At 35.9% G+C, this 18474-nt stretch overlaps 1 protein-coding gene across 1 annotated transcript; it reads right to left on the bottom strand.

The window, feature by feature from the left end:
- Positions 1–3709: 3709 nt before the first annotated feature.
- Positions 3710–17843, bottom strand: LOC128243931 (peroxidase-like). Its single transcript, XM_052961944.1, has 16 exons — positions 17360–17843; positions 12662–12728; positions 12231–12402; positions 11534–11621; positions 10990–11210; positions 9958–10143; positions 9724–9787; positions 8651–8760; positions 8393–8494; positions 8099–8194; positions 7535–7881; positions 7047–7183; positions 6281–6511; positions 5839–6020; positions 5318–5420; positions 3710–4480 (listed from the first exon to the last, which is right to left on the bottom strand). The coding sequence occupies exons 1-16, from the start codon at positions 17512–17514 to the stop codon at positions 4417–4419; spliced, it is 2325 nt and encodes a 774-aa protein (XP_052817904.1). The 5' UTR covers positions 17515–17843; the 3' UTR covers positions 3710–4416.
- Between the last annotated feature and the right edge of the window lie 631 nt (positions 17844–18474).

Below are 18474 nucleotides of genomic sequence, written 5' to 3'. Positions count from 1 at the left end.
CCCAAATTTATGTAGGAAGAACCCAAACTTATGTAGGAAGAACTCAAACTAATGTAGGAAGAGAAGAACTCAAACTAATGTAGGAATAACCCAAACTTTTGCAGGAAGAACTCAAACTAGTGTAGGAAAAACCCAGACTAATGTAGGAATAACTCGAGTTTATGTAGGAAGGGAAGAACCCAAACTAATGTAGGCATAACTCCAGCTAATATAGGAAAGGAAGAACCCAAACTTATGTAAAAATAACTCGAGATTATGTAGGAAGGGAAGAACTCAAACTAATGTAGGAAGAAAAGAACCCAAACTAATGTAGAAATAACTCGAGCTTATGTAGGAATGGAAGAACTCAAACTAATGTAGGAAGGGAAGAACCCAAACTAATGTGGGAAGGGAAGAACCCAAACTAATGTGGACAGAACCCAAAATTATGTAGGAAGAACCCAAACTTATGTGGGAAGAACCCAAACTAATGTGGGAAGAACCCAAACTAATGTAGGAAGAATCCAAACTAATGTAGGAAGGGAAGAACCCAAACTAATGTGGGAAGAATCCAAACTTATGTGGGAAGAACCCAAACTAATGTGGGAAGAACCCAAACTAATGAAGGAAGAACCCAAAATAATGTAGGAAGGGAAGAACCCAAACTAATGTGGGAAGAATCCAAACTTATGTGGAAAAAAGTCAAACTAATGTAGGAAGGGAAGAACTCAAATTAAAGTAGGAAGTAAAGAACCAAACTAATATGGGAAGAACCCAACCTAATGTAGAAAGAACTCAAAGGGAAAGAACCGAAACTAATGCAGGAAGGACCCAAATTATTATATTGAATGTAGGAAGAACCGAACTTATGTAGGAAGGGAAGAACCCAAACTAATGTAGGAAGAACCCAAACTAATGCATGAAGAACTCAAACTAATGTAGGAAGGGAAGAACCCAAACTGATCCAAGAAGAACCCAAACTATTATATTAAATGTAGGAAGAACCGAAATACTTTAGGAAAGGAAGAACACAAACTAATGTAGAAAGAACACAGACTAATGTAGGAAGGCAAGAACCCAAACTAATATAGGAAAAACTCAAACTAATGTAGGAAGGGAAGAACCGAAACTAATGCAGGAAGAACCCAAACTAATGTAGAAGGACTCAAACCAATGTAGGAAGAAAAGAACTCAAACTAATGTAGGAATAACCCAAACTTTTGCAGGGAGAACTCAAACTAGTGTAGGAAAAACCCAGACTAATGTAGGAATAACTCGAGTTTATGTAGGAAGGGAAGAACCCAAACTAATGTAGGCATAACTCCAGCTAATATAGGAAAGGAAGAACCCAAACTTATGTAAAAATAACTCGAGATTATGTAGGAAGGGAAGAACTCAAACTAATGTAGGAAGAAAAGAACCCAAACTAATGTAGAAATAACTCGAGCTTATGTAGGAATAGAAGAACCGAAACTAATGCAGGAAGAACCCAAACTATTATATTGAATGTAGGTCGAACCGAACTTATGTAGGAAGGGAAGAATCCATACTAATGTAGGAAGAACCCAAACTAATGTAGCAAGAACTCAAACTAATGTAGGAAGAAAAGAACTCAAACTAATGTTGGAAGGGAAGAACCCAAACTAATGTTGGAATAATTCGAACTAGCGTGGGAAGGGAAGAACTCAAACTAATGTAGGAAGGGAAGACCAAACTAATGTTGGAATAATTCGAACTAGTGTAGGAAGGAAAAAAACTCAAACTAGTGTCGGAAGGGAAGAACCCAGACTAATGTAGGAAGAACTCAAACTAATGTACGAAAAACCCAAACTAATGTAGAAAGAACCCAATCTAATGAAGGAAGTACTCGAACTAAAGTAGGAAGGGAAGAACTCAAACGAATGTAGGAAGAACCCACACTAATGTAGGAATAACTTGAACCAGTGTAGGAAGGGAAGAACTCAAATTAATGTAGAAATGGAAGAACCCAAACTAATGTAGGAAGAACTCAAACTAATGAAGGAAGAACCCAGACTAATGTACGAATAACCGAAACTAATGAGCGAAGAACCCAATCTAATGTAGGAAGAACTTGAACTGATGTAGGAAAGGAATAACTCAAACTAATGTAGGAAGGCAAGAACTCAAACTAATGTAGAAAGGCAAGAACTCAAACTAATGTAGGAAAAACCCAAACTAATGTAGGAAGAACCCAAACTAATGTACGAAGAACCGAAACTTATGAGCGAAGAACCCAAACTAATGTAGGAAGAACCCTAACTGATGTAGGAAAGGAATAACTCAAACTAATGTAGGAAGGCAAGAACTCAAACTAATGTAGAAGGCAAGAACTCAAACGTATGTAGGAAGAACCCAAACCAATATAGGAAGAACCCAAACTTATGAAGGAAGAACTCAAACTAATGTAGGAATTGAAGAACCCAAACTAATGAAGGAAGAACCCAAACTAATGTAGGAAGAACTTGAACTGATGTAGGAAAGGAATAACTCAAACTAATGTAGGAAGGCAAGAACTCAAACTAATGTAGAAAGGCAAGAACTCAAACTAATGTAGGAAGAAACCAAACTAATGTAGGAAGAACCCAAACTAATGTACGAAGAACCGAAACTTATGAGCGAAGAACCCAAACTAATGTAGCAAGAACCCTAACTGATGTAGGAAAGGAATAACTCAAACTAATGTAGGAAGGCAAGAACTCAAACTAATGTAGAAGGCAAGAACTCAAACGTATGTAGGAAGAACCCAAACAAATGTAGGAAGAACCCAAACTAATGAAGGAAGAACTCAAGCTAATGTAGGAAGGGAAGAACCGAAACTAATGCAGGAAGAACCCAAACTTTTATATTGAATGTATGAAGAACCGAACTAATGTAGGAAGGGAAGAACCCAAACTAATGTAGGAAGAACCCAGACTTATTCAGGAAGGGAAGAACCCAAACTAATGTGGGAAGAACACAGACTAATTCAGGAAGGGAAGAACCCAAACTAATGTAGGAAGAACCCAGACTAATGTTGGAAGGACCCAGACTATGATATTAAATGTAGGAAGAACCGAATTAATGTAGGAAGGGAAGAACCCAAACTAATGTAGGAAGAACCCAAACTAATGCATGAAGAACTCAAACTAATGTGGAAAGAACCCAAACTGATCCAGGAAGAACCCAAACTATTATATTAAATGTAGGAAAAACCGAAATCATGTAGGAGGGGAAGAACACAAACTAATGTAGAAAGAACCTAGACTAATGTAGGAAGGCAAGAACCCAAACTAATGTAGGAATAACTCAAACTAAAGAAGGAAGGGAAGAACCGAAACTATTGCAGGAAGAACCCAAACTAATGTAGAAGGACTCAAACTAATGAAGGAAGAAAAGAACTCAAACTAATGTAGGAAGGGAAGAAACCAAACTAATGTTGGAATAATTCGAACTAGTGTAGGAAGGGAAGAACTCAAACTAATGCAGGAAGGCAAGAACTCAAACTAATGTAGGAAGAACCCAAACTAATGTAGGAAGAACCCAAACTAATGAAGGAATAACTCAAACTAATGTAGGAAGAACCCGGACTAATGTTATATAATGCTCATGCTTGTTAAAAATAAAGCAGAATAAAAATTAAAAAAGTGTTCGGAATAAGGCACCTTGCCCAATATTTACCAGACAATAAAGCTAAGAAGTACCATTACACACTTTTAAGGACAAACAACTGTCTTAGTTAGTTTATTTATTCGTAAACATAAAAAATTAATAAATATTTAATGAAATAAATACAACTTCTAAACTTTGAATACACATAAAAAGGCAATAGTGATAATAATATAAGATTCTAGAAAATGCTGAAATAAGCAACAAAACGTAGGTAGACACAGAAATTTAAACTTGAATAAAAAAACATAGTTTGAAATGAGATGCCGGCGACAAACATTGTTTCTGTGTTTGTGGTTGGTTTTAGTTGCTGTTGGTATGTGTTTGTTTTTTATTATCTTTATTGTTGTTTCTGTTTAGGGAAGGTTTACAAAGATACACTCTTTTGAAATGATGATGGTATTGCTGTTTTATATAAAGGTTTGACGACACGAATGTCTTGCAAATGCTGATGATGTCACTGCTAAGATGAAGCTGATGGTGCTGCTGGTGTTGTTCTTCTTCATATCTTTGACGCGGTGCTTTCTTTTCATCACATATACAGAGCATATCACTTTCAAACGAAAGATGAAATATTACATACAACATTGAGCATTTCCCGAGAGTTAACAATAACACGAATATTATATTATATAAGTATTGCACATAAAGAATGACATGTATTGTTTTTGCAGACAAGACGCATCCATCCAATCAAAGTTAGTGGGTGTGGTCAGGGCCTGAGAGCTCAGCCAGGTTCCGAGGTCAACGTCCGGTTGACGCAATCCGGGTCTATAGGCTCAGCCAGGGTTCAAGGTCAATGTCCGGCAGAGATTCACAAGCCACCAGTGGATTCCTGTGGACAGTGATAGAACATCAATAATCAATACAGTGTTTGACCTCATAATTGAGTTCGAGGACATGTGGACTTACAAAAAGCGTTCATCAGTTATTCTAGTTCGGTATGAGCAACGCTCTCACGAGTAAAAGGTTTTATAACTTCCAAACTGTTGGAGATTATTTTATTTTTTGTTAAAATTAGGATGTGATGATGTTTTCTAACAGTTTATATGGTTTGCAATGTCATTGCTGCATATATATGTAGGTCTCGGTCAAGGTCATATAAGGACAATATTGAAATTAATTTCAAAACTGTAAACATCGTCTTAATTTCATTTCTTTAGCAACAACACTGAGAAAGAAGGTCAAAAGGTCAAAAAGGTCAAATATCATAAACATTGTAATTGATATTTGTTACAAAATTGTCCAAATTTCATTGCTGTACCTTAAAACATAAGAACATATTGTGAAAAGGTTGTCAAACGTTTTATGGGCACTATGACAACTGTTTGCAAACTTTACATGCTGACTTGTCCAAACTTTAATGCTGTTGCCTCAACAATAAAAACAAATAACTCGGACAAAGTCAAGTGTGGAAAAGCTTTTCAAAGTTGTTACTTTCCATTGCAATGGCAGCCAGATGTTAGACTGGAATTGTCTTGATTGACGGAATCTGAAAAGGGGCCACATAAGGAACATTCCAGTAAAGTTGCAATGAAACTGGATCGAGTTGTTTCGGAGGCTAAGTTTCTTAAAGCAAACGATGACGACGCGGTCAAAAAGTTATCACAATAGCTCACTATACGCACATGGTGCTCAGGTAAGCTTAATATAGAAATACACCATCGTTTACCATTCACTTGGTGGTTTAAACACATCGGGCTGAATTCTTGGTGTGTTCATCGTCTGGCAGAGAACCTTGGACAGTCGAAGCTTTCGTATGGACTTCAATTGTTCTAAAACAGCAAATTAGAACCAGAGTTTATTATTTAAGTTTGTAAGAATCGGGTATACAATTTTCATTTTGACTTATTCAGGTTTTCACAACGAATTTTGAACACGAGTGTCCGACCTCCAGCATTCAATTGTATAAAACTGTTTAATTCTTTGGTTTTGTTAAAGTTAGACAAAATGTTTATTGATTGGTCAATAGTTATCCAAAAAATAATTTTAACCAATCAAATCCTTTAAATATGCAAACTAGCATATAAATAACCTTCGGACAACTTATCCTTTTTCCATACAATTGGCTAAAGTTGCTCTAAACATCCAGCTGAAATCAGTTACTGTCAAATTAAACGGTTAGAATGATAACAAATGCAATATACTTGGAAAAAAGGGAAGGGTGTGTGGTCTGGTGATTGAATAGCTCACCTAGGCTAAATCCTGTATCTGGCCCTCCCGCCGGCGATGGGTTCTCAAAGTAAAACCTGTCCCCATACTTCAGCCGCTTGAATTGCGTCCCCAGCAAGCAGGCGAATAAGGGTCCAACCTGAGCCTTCGCTAGGTGGCGCTCCTTGATGGCTCCCGTAAACAAGTCGATGTCATCCGGATGCCTGGTGTGCATTATAATGTCACAAAGTGAATGAAAAATGACTTGTTCAAATCATCATTAAGACAAAAAAACGTGTGAAACAATGTTATAGCGAGTAAAATGGATACAATTATATATATCTTGATTATGAAGCCAATGGACTGAAGGACATCTCCTTTCAATATTATTTACCATGGCGTACTAATTAATTAATTCATTAATGATAAGTACTGTCATTTAGTCGATTTACACTAATCGGATACTTTTTTATGGGCGACTTACTCATATACACTTCGAATGCTATCGGCAGTGTCCACGTCGAAGTCTCCCATGACTGCCCCGGCAGCTTGGAACTCCCCAAGGGTAATCTCCGATAGGCCGCAGTGACGGCGCCATCGGTTGTAGGGCGGCAGGCCGTGGTCACGACCCCTCTGGATGTTTCGCGCCGCTAAATCCGTAGACACGTTGTGGGCGTCCGGAAACAGCTTGTCACGGATACCGACACCAAAATTCCTAAAAAATCATCATCATCATCATCATCATCATCATCATCATCATCATCATTATCATCATGTAAATAATAGTATGAGCATGTTACTAGAATTAAATTTTGTTAATATCAGTGATAACCTGAACTAAGTATAATACTCAGATCGTTATATCGTTTGGTCAGGCTTGCATTAGGTTAAAACCTAATATGATTTTACTCTGTTAGAATCATATTCTTTCAGAAATAATAATAATATTGATATGTATTATTGGTAAAGTCGTTGGAAAAAAAGTAAGTGATGTGCTACAGGGTTACTAAAATAATGAACTTACTTGAAGAGATATAAACGCATTATATTTGGTTAAATTGTTTATATCTAAAAAAAAACACTATCTCTCACTTCCACAACGCATTCCGGCTTAATTTAGAGTTCACCAGGTGAAAGCATTGAAATTGTGAAATTAATTTTACAGGCCAATCGAAACACTCAGATTCTACTCATAAAATTAAGTTAGATCAAAGATGTTCATTGATTTCAATCCCTGGTATGTTTCGTACCCGTCGGTCGGTAGAGCTGGGCTGTGTGTGATCCACCTGACGACGCCGTCACAATGGTGGTACGTCATGTTTGGGTCGTTATACGTCGTCTCGATCGACGTCTTGTACTCCGACGCGTACGACTTTTTAAGAGATTCCTAAAAACTCATCAAAAAGCAATGTTTCATTCAAGGTTAAAATTAAAAAGTAGATAATGAATAATAATAATAACACTTAGGGAAGTGTACAATGGTGTCCAAAATAATCAGGGAAGGTTATAAATGAACAATTTTCGTGACTTTGCAGTCTGATGTTGACCATTGTGGTTTCTCAACAAATCTTCTCATAATGTTTGACAAATCTGCTAATAGCGTTGAAGCTGAAAATTATATGTTAGTATTACTGTAACACAATACAATTACAATACCATACATTTCATGGCTACAACTGGCTGCACCCACAACACACTGTGAAGGTCCACATTGAATGAACACTTAAAGGCTTCTGACCTGTAAGTCGGGTACTGTTGTATGTCCGAATCGGAAGGCAGCGGCGTTGAACGCGTTGAACACGGTCGCGTCTATTGAGGCGTCGTAAACACGCGCGTGTCCGCCGTCTGCTTGTACGTTCAGACGGTACCGCTCCATAATGTCGTTCCCGAGGACGGCCGGCAGATACTCGGCGTATGCAAACTGCTGAATGATCCCGATTACTAGCTTCCGGCTTTCCTGAAAGAGACGCTCGTCGTCCCAGGCTGGATTGATACCTGCGAGGCGGTCCGCTAGCTGGTTGTGCAGACGGACGAACATGATGTGGTGGGAAGAGAGGTTCGGAACAACATTTACACGACTGTCTCCTGTAAATCAGCAGCATAAAAAAGTGTACATTTATGATATGTATGTGCGTAAATTGGGTTCCTTATTTCGTTATTATTATTATTATTATTATTATTATTATTATTATTATTATTATTATTATTATTATTATTCAGATATAACTTCATGCAATCTGTTAATTATTTTATCATTTAAACACGCTTACAAAGACAACAAAAGGCTCGCTTCATGTAATACCTGCGGCGAAGCAATGCTGGCCGTACACAGAGAGGCGACAAGTATCATTTGCGGCGTACGGAAGTAGGTCTTTATTTCCGCTCACACTCAGGCGGCCTAAAACACATCTTGAAGGTCTTTCATCGATAAACAAAATAGCAATTGCATTTGTAACATACGCGAAAAATCAATCAGCATTTCATACGTTCGTGTACCTTTATGTAAGATGCCGTTGAATGTGCTGGATAAACACCCATTACACTCGCGGGGTTAGTAATGTTTTACAAAGTTCAGACTAAAAACATAAATGATTACCTCCAGTGGAATTCCTGAGCTTTCGACAACCTTGAGTTGTCTCTGCATAAACCTGACTGGCGTCTATGTATGACGTCATTCCATTCAATTGTTCACGCCCACCTGCAATGACGGGAGGAAAATTCCCGGACATTTTTATATTCCAGAAACAAGTTAAGAGGAAAGAATATGATGTAATAATCAGGCACGAACAATAAGTTATTATGAACACGGAGGCAATCGCCAGAAATAGCCAGAATATATAAATACCCAACTTACATATGCGGCAGTTAGGACACACGGCGGCTGCGGACCTCACAAACTCCATACAGTCACCAGACCGGAAGTACATGTCAGATTCCGGTATAGTGATAGGCAAGCAGGAATCGCTGTAAAATTCAAAGTAATGCAAATATTTTGGTGTACATTTATATGTTTCATTTTGTTCATGCCTTTACGTGTAATTTGTTATTACAACTGATGCCCCCATATGGGTTTAGTTCTTGAATTAAACTGGGAACTGAAATCTGAAGTTGACCAATAAATTTGTCAATTATACTCCCTCCCGTCACAGTTTTTAATGTATCAATTAAAGACGTGTTCTACGATGGCATATAGATGACATGTGTGTTTTCTACGATGGCATATAGATGACATGTGTGTTTTCTACGGTGGCATATAGATGACATGTGTGTTTTCTACGGTGGCATATAGATGACATGTGTGTTTTCTACGGTGGCATATAGATGACATGTGTATTTTCTACGGTGGCATATAGATGACATGTGTGTTTTCTACGGTGGCATATAGATGACATGTGTGTTTTCTACGGTGGCATATAGATGACATGTGTGTTTTCTACGGTGGCATATAGATGACATGTGTGTTTTCTACGATGGCATATAGATGACATGTGTGTTTTCTACGATGGCATATAGATGACATGTGTGTTTTCTACGATGGCATATAGATGACATGTGTGTTTTCTACGATGGCATATAGATGGCATGTGTGTTTTTATCTCATGGACAAGATTTTCTAACTCTTTTCCACGACTTAGATATCTAAAGATCTACTGTCGTCTCATAAGGTAGAAATACCGTGTGAGTTTTATTTTCACCTTTCTTTCAAATCAAACTCGGTATCCTTCATAAAAAACCATTGTTTTCGACATTCATTCATTATTTTTGGTATATTAAAACAACTTGATTGTGGTCAATCTTATTTGGGAGTATGAGTGCATCTTTAACTGTGAATTTTTATTATTTTGTAGACACTTGTGACCAAAATAATAAAGAAAAAGAATCTTAAACGCTTATAATACAAACCTTAGATTTGTAACATACACTTACAATGGCCCCGAAAGCGCGGCTCGGTGACCGTTCCTGCAACACTTGAACGGCCTAGATTTCGGTCCTACGTGTAAAAAATGAACCACATGAAAGTCCAAATATGTCAACAAAACAATTTTAACTATATTTACTGCACAACAATGTAAATCACACGAAATAGTTGTTTTTTTCTACACAGAAATAAAATGTGGAAGGATGTGAGAATACGAATAACACAAAATACTAAAAGCTTGCCTTTCATTTCCGGTGTGATTGAGAGGTCATGGGACAAGAACTGTCCGAAGGCCATGACCATGATGGTGGATGTGTTGTCCGTCCGTCTGTCCGTCCGTGCCCGGTGAACCGTGTTGCTGACCAGCCGGGGACTCGGTAGATCCCGGTGGACAGTGGACTTGCTGTACTGGCGAGGAGCGCCGATCACTGGGACGGTTGTTATATACAACAATAGACTATGATTATATAATAGACGAAATTAAACAATTAAAAATTAATTAATTAATTTTCACTTTTCTTTCAAATCAAACTCGGTATCCTTCATAAAAAACATTGTTTTCGACATTCATTCATTATTTTTGGTATATTAAAACAACTTGATTGTGGTCAATCTTATTTGGGAGTAAGAGTGCATCTTTAACTGTGAATTTTTATTATTTTACTTAATGATTATTTTGTAGACATATTAAATGAGTTTAATTTAGAAAAACTGTTCACAGACATGTCTTTATAGAACAAAATCTCAGACTTCACAAGATGTCAAGGGAAATTTATGATATCACAAGCATTGTCTTGTATAATGATGCTCTTAAATCTCTCTCTATTTTACGAATGAGTCCAACTATTTTATTTATATGTGACTTTGAGAGAGTTATCAGTGCAATAACATCACTGCTTCAAACAGTGATATAACAATTTGATATTTTCACCGTTTTAAAGTTTCGCCCGCTCCCACTTCCAAATCAAGCGCCGCGTGCACATTGCTAGGACACAATTCCAACGACGTCATTTCCGAAATGACGTTACGTTCTCATAAAGGTTGGTGCGTTTATTTAAAAACTACAATTAACTGTCATTTTATTTCAAATTTAGACACATAATTAACATGCTTAAGTGTAAAATCGCAATCTATTTAATCACGTTAACAAAAAAGAATAAATCTAACTCCTTGCTTAGCCACTATGAAGTATAACTTTTGGTATCATTTCGGGGAAATATATTGCGACATTACAATGGAAACAAACATTTATCTTCCATTTAGTTATTGTTTACCATTGTGGTAATCCGGTGGTATTTCTCGACGTTGTGGCGTCCACGCCATTCCCCAGTCAGTATGGTCCAGATTGTTGCACGAGCCGTCAATCGTACGGTACGGTGACGTAATAATGTCATTGGAACACGTCACATCCGGGTCACAGAGGTCACCTGCTACCGATCTGAAGAGCGTGTTGGCTTCCTGGTTTCCTGTAATGTCGCTGAATGACGAGTTCTTCCTGATTACAAACGAATTAACATTATTATATTTCAGTAGCGGAAGAAAAACAAATTATTTTTAAGCATAATTGTTAATGCAGTGCACGTACAACTGTTTTTATAAAGTAAATGGTTTAACCTCCTATGTCGGGTAAATGAAAGGGTGGATATTTGATTACAACCGTTGATAAATATTTTGAAATATTATGGTTATTGTTTTTTAAGTTATTACGATATTTCCTCAGTAAAAACGCAATACGAATTTTATAAGTAAAAACTTATGGCATAAATTCTCTGTTTTCTCATCATATGACTTTATGCAAAAGGGATACAATCTACGTACATAGCAACGATCTCTCTCACTATTTCCTGCATGACGTACGCACGGTGGGCTATGGACGTCAGTACGTCGGTTGTCTGGCCGCCGGAGTCTAAAAAATGATAAAGTTGCGACGGCTTCTTGTATACATGTTGTACTTGGATTTTTGAAATAGCACTATTTTGCAATGCATGTTCATGAAAAGAAAACTGTTCAGCCTTCGGCTAAACACATTTATACAGTTTTACGTTTTTTTATAAAAACAATTTAATGATTCATTGTTAAGAGTATGCGATCTAATTTTGAATTAAAAATCAAAGTTAGACATGTGATACAGTATCATCACGGTCGTGTTTCTTATATATAATTACACTTAAGGAAGCAAGTAAATTTTGAATTTAAAGAGTCAGTATCAGAATTTGCCTGTCAATTTAAAAAACAACAACATAATTCATAGCTTTATACCCGGATCCTTTTAATTTCAAAGTGAAGATGTATGATAGGTAACGAATTAACTCCAAGAAAGCGACACCGACCGTTAGAATACGTTAGTTTAATAATACATGAAATATAAACGACTTAGAAGTCATCATTTAAACCCAGGAATATAAATTATTAAGGGTGACCACACGGCTTATTATATGAATCGTCTCGTCTCGTACACTCATAACCAAAATAGAGTGAAGGAGATACTTGGCTCGAATTGGCCTATTTGACGTACCATCCTCGTTCTGGTACATGTCAGCATTCCACTGTGTAACGCGATTTTCAACTTGAAGACGTAGCGCTGTAAGACGTTGCACGTCATCAACTGGTATGACGTCATTACGAGTATCCGCCAACCAGACGAGACACAGAAGCAGGATTAACGTTATTGAGACAATTGTACTCAACTGGAACAAAAATGAATAAATATATGAATCAACGTCTATAACCATTCTTTAACAACCTTCCACATTTTTTGTTGATTGATTTAATATTTTGGAAAAAGTCTTAAACGCATATACCACCAAATCATCATTATTTCAGAGGTCGAAAATAATATTTAGTTCCTCAATGCAAAATAACTTTTATTTCCTGCACCTTTTTAAATGCGCAAAAGAATACATGATGTGATGTTACAGGTAAACAACTGTATATGTTTTCAGTTACCATGCAAAAGATCAGGCAGCACTTCTTATGGCAATATCGAACTTTCTCGGCACTTTGTTCATCAAACCTAAAAGGAAAGTGCTCTATTTAACGATGTTAAATACAGGATTAACTCTAAAGGGCATTCGTTAATGCATGTATGTTAAAGAGATCCCCATGCAGAGGGGAAAACATCCTCATTAATATGACGTGAAAAAAATTACATTCGGACAGCATCTTTTGAAAACACTTTACGAGGTTGAGTCAGTCAGTCAGTACATGGTTTTGAAAACAAAATAATGACAATTGTGGAAAGAATTGGAATATCACGGATGATAGGTTTGAAAGTGCCCAGAACTGCCACGTATAACATGCTGATGCTGTACAACTCCAACAGGTTATCCAGACATGTTTTTTCTCATTCCTCTTCATAAGTTACATATGAAATGGTTAACTAGATAGGATTATGTTACCACGTATCTAAAAATGTATTTCTGGTTATATTTTGCGAATTCCACTTTGTAAGTAACTTACTAACTAGATAAGATTCGTGTAACGTTGTAAGGTTATCTTACGGTACTAATATTTTACCATACATTTCACCATACATTTCATCATACATTTCACCATACATTTCACTATACATTCCATCATACATTTCACCATACATTTCACCATACATTTCACCATACATTTCATCATACATTTCATCATACATTTCACCATACATTTCATCATACATTTCACCATACATTTCACCATACATTTCACCATACATTCCATCATACATTTCACCATACATTCCATCATACATTTCATCATACATTTCACCATACATTTCACCATACATAGGTATTGCTAACTGATAACGTATATGTAAAGTAAATGGCCGAAAATGCATGAAAGATAAAGCTGTATTTCTTATATATTTTCCATTACATACTAAATCCTTTCATATGATACCAACATAATATATGGTGCATTGAATACCTTAATCATGTATATTTTACATAGTATATGTTCACACCATTAATATACATAGCATCAACTAGTCTGTATAAACAGTCGCTTCAGAGTCTTTGACGATTTTTGTGTTAGCGACTCTGGCGAAACATCAACAAGAAACATATAAATCATAACTTTATTTATATGCTAATCGATCTTAGGTGGTATAAAATATTCAACTTAAGTTGATTTTATGGTCATACATCATTGACTTCATTCACTCTATTGGTCAATTATTAACAACAAGTTATCCGATTAGCTACATCGTTCTTAATTCCATTTAAGACTAATATTGGATAACAGCCTTGTATTTAAGTTAAATATTTAAATAACTTCATCTGATCAGAACTTAACTACGAATATATTTGTAAATGTATGAAAGAAGCACTTGTTATGCTTAATTCAATTATTTATAATACAACTTAACGCCTCAAGGCTATTTTATTTTTGCTAGAAAACATATCAAAACATTTTTTTTTAAAGTTATTGAATTGCTGACAAGCTGTATATAAATTATTAATTAAATTGTCTGTACTGTGCTCAACTTTGTGGCAGCTTTTATGAAAATATGTATTATCACTATCAAATTCATTTCCATATTAAATGCATGTAATAAAATATTTAAACGTTGTTGTTTTTTGCACAATTAGCTTTCATGAATTATTTAAGGTAAATTACGGAAAGGAATAACATATCCAATTTATTGCATATTAAGATGTAGCAATGCCTGTCATGCCATTAAAATCATTGACTAGCAGCTATAGCTGACAAAAATTCCAAAATACAAAGAAAACTAATTGTGACAAGCCCCCAAAGTATAATAAAGTAAGACATGAAGTGAAATCTTAATGATAAAGCATGAACGGTGCGAGCGTAGCGAAGGAGCCCTTCTTAATGAATACGATTTTTCTTCAGGTCATTTAACTGATTTAGAATACAACCTCAATGGCTAACACATTAGCTTAATCCGACATAGTGAGTGTGTATTGGATGAATGGCAGTAGGCGGACTTTTAAACAACCGCGAAAGTAAAAAGTCTTAAAGCGTTCTACTTAATGATTGCCTAGCTGCAATTTCATTGGCTGAATGAGCAAGTTGTATTCCAAAAACTGCTTAGAGGTCCAAGGTAAGGGCCCACACGAACGGGCTACACAGACCTACATACTCTACAAACAGGTATCACACGTATCAAAATAAATTTACTAATAATCGATGGAATTACCGCCTTGGTTCGGTCAGTGAAACTCGCGCGGACATTGGAACTGAAGAATTGGGGGAGGGGGGCTAGTTTATATGGCCATACTCCACACTTGTCCCAACATTTTATAATCATTTACAATATTTTTTTAATGAATTAGCCTCAACAGAGCCAGCATAATCAATTTCATGAACTCAAAAGTAATTTAAACGATCAAGGACGAGATTTTGTGCAATCTTACCATCTTATCAGTGAACTTATCGTACCATCGCTTTTTGCAAATGAAAATTTCGAATAATACTAATATGTTTTTCACTATGAACTGCGTGATGATTATTCAAGGCAAAGTTAAACAATGCATGTATTGCTCCTGAATATGAAGGGGCTAGCTATGATAAGTTCGAACTGGAATGGAAGACTAGCTTATATGTATGTATTGTTCTGAATATGTAGGGGCTAGCTATGATAAGTTCGAACTGGAATGGAAGACTAGCTTATATTTATATATTGCTCCTGAATATGTAGGGGCTAGCTATGATAAGTTCGAACTGGAATGGAAGACTAGCTTATATTTATATATTGCTCCTGAATATGTTGGGTCTAGCTATGATAAGTTCGAACTGGAATGGAAGACTAGCTTATATTTATATATTGCTCCTGAATATGTAGGGGCTAGCTATGATAAGTTCGAACTGGAATGGAAGACTAGCTTATATTTATATATTGCTCCTGAATATGTAGGGGCTAGCTATGATAAGTTCGAACTGGAATGGAAGACTAGCTTATACTTATATATTGCTCCTGAATATGTAGGGGCTCGCATGATAAGTTCGAACTGGAATGGAAGACTAGCTTTTATATTTATATATTGCTCCTGAATATGTAGGGTCTAGCTATGATAAGTTCGAACTGGAATGGAAGACTAGCTTATATTTATATATTGCTCCTGAATATGTAGTGGCTAGCTTTGATAAGTTCAAACTAGAATGGAAGACTAACTTATATTTATATATTGCTTCTGAATAATAGAAATGCTTTACAAAGAGCTAGTTTATTAAGTGTAAAAAAAACTTCGGGTAGAGTTACAATGGCATGAAATCGAAAAAAACAATTATATTTTTAACTGGCGATTGAGGAAAACTTGCAAATTGTGTAACTGGATTTGTAAAGAAACGATACACAATAACAGGAACTTTAAATAAAATGTAATTTGATATGCTACAAATGTACGGCCCAATATTCGTTTAAGAAAAAAATGTAAAGTAATCATCTTGATTGAGAGACGGATAAAACCCAATTCGCCCCCAATACAATCCACTCTACAATTGCTTGAACATGCGTAACAAAATGCCCCCACCCCTCCCGCATATGATATATTTTAATATACATCGATTTAATGTGAACTATATAGTCTAAGAGGAGAAGTGTTTGATTCAGTGTAAGATCGTCATTATATTTCACCAATGAGCACCAACGCTATATTTCACGAGTGGCTTAACCGCGAGTGAAATATTCACCATTGATGCTCACTAGGTGAAATATATATTGTGATCTTACTCTGAAACAAACGATTTTTCAACTTTTAATTATATGCCTTTAAAGGATGTGAAAAGACATTCATTTGTTGTTGTTGTTGTTGTTGTTGTTTCAGAAAAGCGCGTAAAATTGTATGCGCACGTAACGTCATTTCGGAAATTAACTTCTTGAAGTTGTACCTCAGCCCTGTGCGAGCTGAGTTTGATTTTGCATATAAAGCGGGCTAATTATAAAACAGGGAAAAATATCAAATTACTCACTGATAAATCTCTATAAATTACCAGAAAGTATATAATAATGGTTTGATACATTTTTCAACAAATATAGTCCACAGAAACAAAATAAAAGATAGCTTAAAAGAATAGGGGAGAGGGGAAGGGGTCCGTATTTTCAAATAGAGGTGTAGGTGGAGTTTGCCAGGGAGGAGGGGGTGGGAGGGGGTGGGGCAAGGTAATGTTATCTTACATCCAACTTGGTTAAGTGAATCCAGTCTGGTAAACGCAACGATCATAGAAATTTATTTATTTTTGCTTTTACTTTGACCATTTTTTCACAGCAATTCACAACACATTCACGTTTTGCCAAAGATAATGATTTTTCCCAGATATGAAGCATACAATTATTTTTTACATAAATTGTATAGGGTCATGTCGATCAGATATGTTGTATATGTTGATAATGAATTAAAGTTCTTCTTCTTTAACATATAATATGAGACCAAAATAATAACAAGTGATCCTACCAAATATTTAGTTCCCAAAGTTTAAATCATTCTTTTAAATATTTTTGGGTAAAACGAATATCAAATAGACTTAGACGTAGGAGTTGAATGGTGAACAATGTGCTACTAAACAAATAACTTGTAGATCTATGAATCGATCGTAGATTAAGCTAGTAAAGCTAATACATGTACATGAAGTAGCAAAATCAAATTTAAATATGAATTTATACAGCCAACAGAAATGTATGTATTTACGCACATTTGAACCTTGTATTTTCCATTTCTCCTTGCAAAGGCTGACGTCCAGGTGAATTGTCTTGTATGGCTGGTGCCTCGGTTATATTGAGCATTTTCCGAACAAGTATGATTTGGAGACTTTGAGGTACTCCACACCTTCGGCTGATTTCTTTCCATGGCCTAACCCACTGAACAAACTAAACAACTAATATTTTCCGTATACTCCGATGTTGTTTATCTCGTGGTACTAAAGCCAAATGCGCATTTCTATTTTCATTAAATATTCCAATGAATTATGACCACTTATCATTTTCTTATATCAATATTTTAGCAAAAGCCGCTATGTTAATTTTTTCTAATGAATTATGATACTTGTGAAATCTAGCATTTTACACCCGACAGCTTAAACATGAGCTGTTAATGGCTGGTGGCTTTTAAAGCCACTTCAATATTTATAAGATAGTTTACATGTCCGTCTTTAATGCTAGTCTTAACTTCCTTGTGCATACAATTGAATATTCGACTGGGTATACATCGAAGTGTCATATTTGGTATTCGAATCTACAGGATAAACATTTGCCCAAATTTTGAGGAAATTTAATAATTAATAAGGGAGGAAACTCTTTCTCATTGCCGAATGTTCAATATTGTCCGCCCTTTATTTTGGCGCCTTTCTCACTTGTTCTTTAGTTTTATCCGGTTCGGACGTGTTTTCTATTATTTCGGCCAAATTAAAGTTATATTTTACATTTGTCTTTGTTCTTCCTGAGGGCAAGAATTATCGTCCAGATACTTCTTAACTAGTATATGATTATTCTAGTAAAACAAGAGGCCCATGAGGGCCTGTGCTCTACTGGCCTGCCTAGTTTAGTCCCTTGCTATATCAAGATCATAAGACAGTTGTAAACAATTGAAGTATAGCAATTCTGACTATTTCAATCCATTCAAGTAAGAGCAAATCTTGCTGATTTAAGACAAGAGCCAACCTTGCATAGATATCTATTTCATGTTTAAGTTTGGCGAAGATCGAATAATAAATGAAGACGCTATTGTGTTTACAAACTCAATTATAGCAATTTTTCATACTTCAAAGGCCATAATCCAATTATGCTTGATCGGATCGGGCTAGTTTTGGAA

This window comes from Mya arenaria, chromosome 8 (assembly GCF_026914265.1).
Source record: "Mya arenaria isolate MELC-2E11 chromosome 8, ASM2691426v1".
In the NCBI taxonomy this organism is placed as follows: Eukaryota; Metazoa; Mollusca; class Bivalvia; order Myida; family Myidae; genus Mya; species Mya arenaria.
Note: the sequence above shows the minus strand (reverse complement) of the source record. Positions and strands in the feature narration are given on the sequence as shown.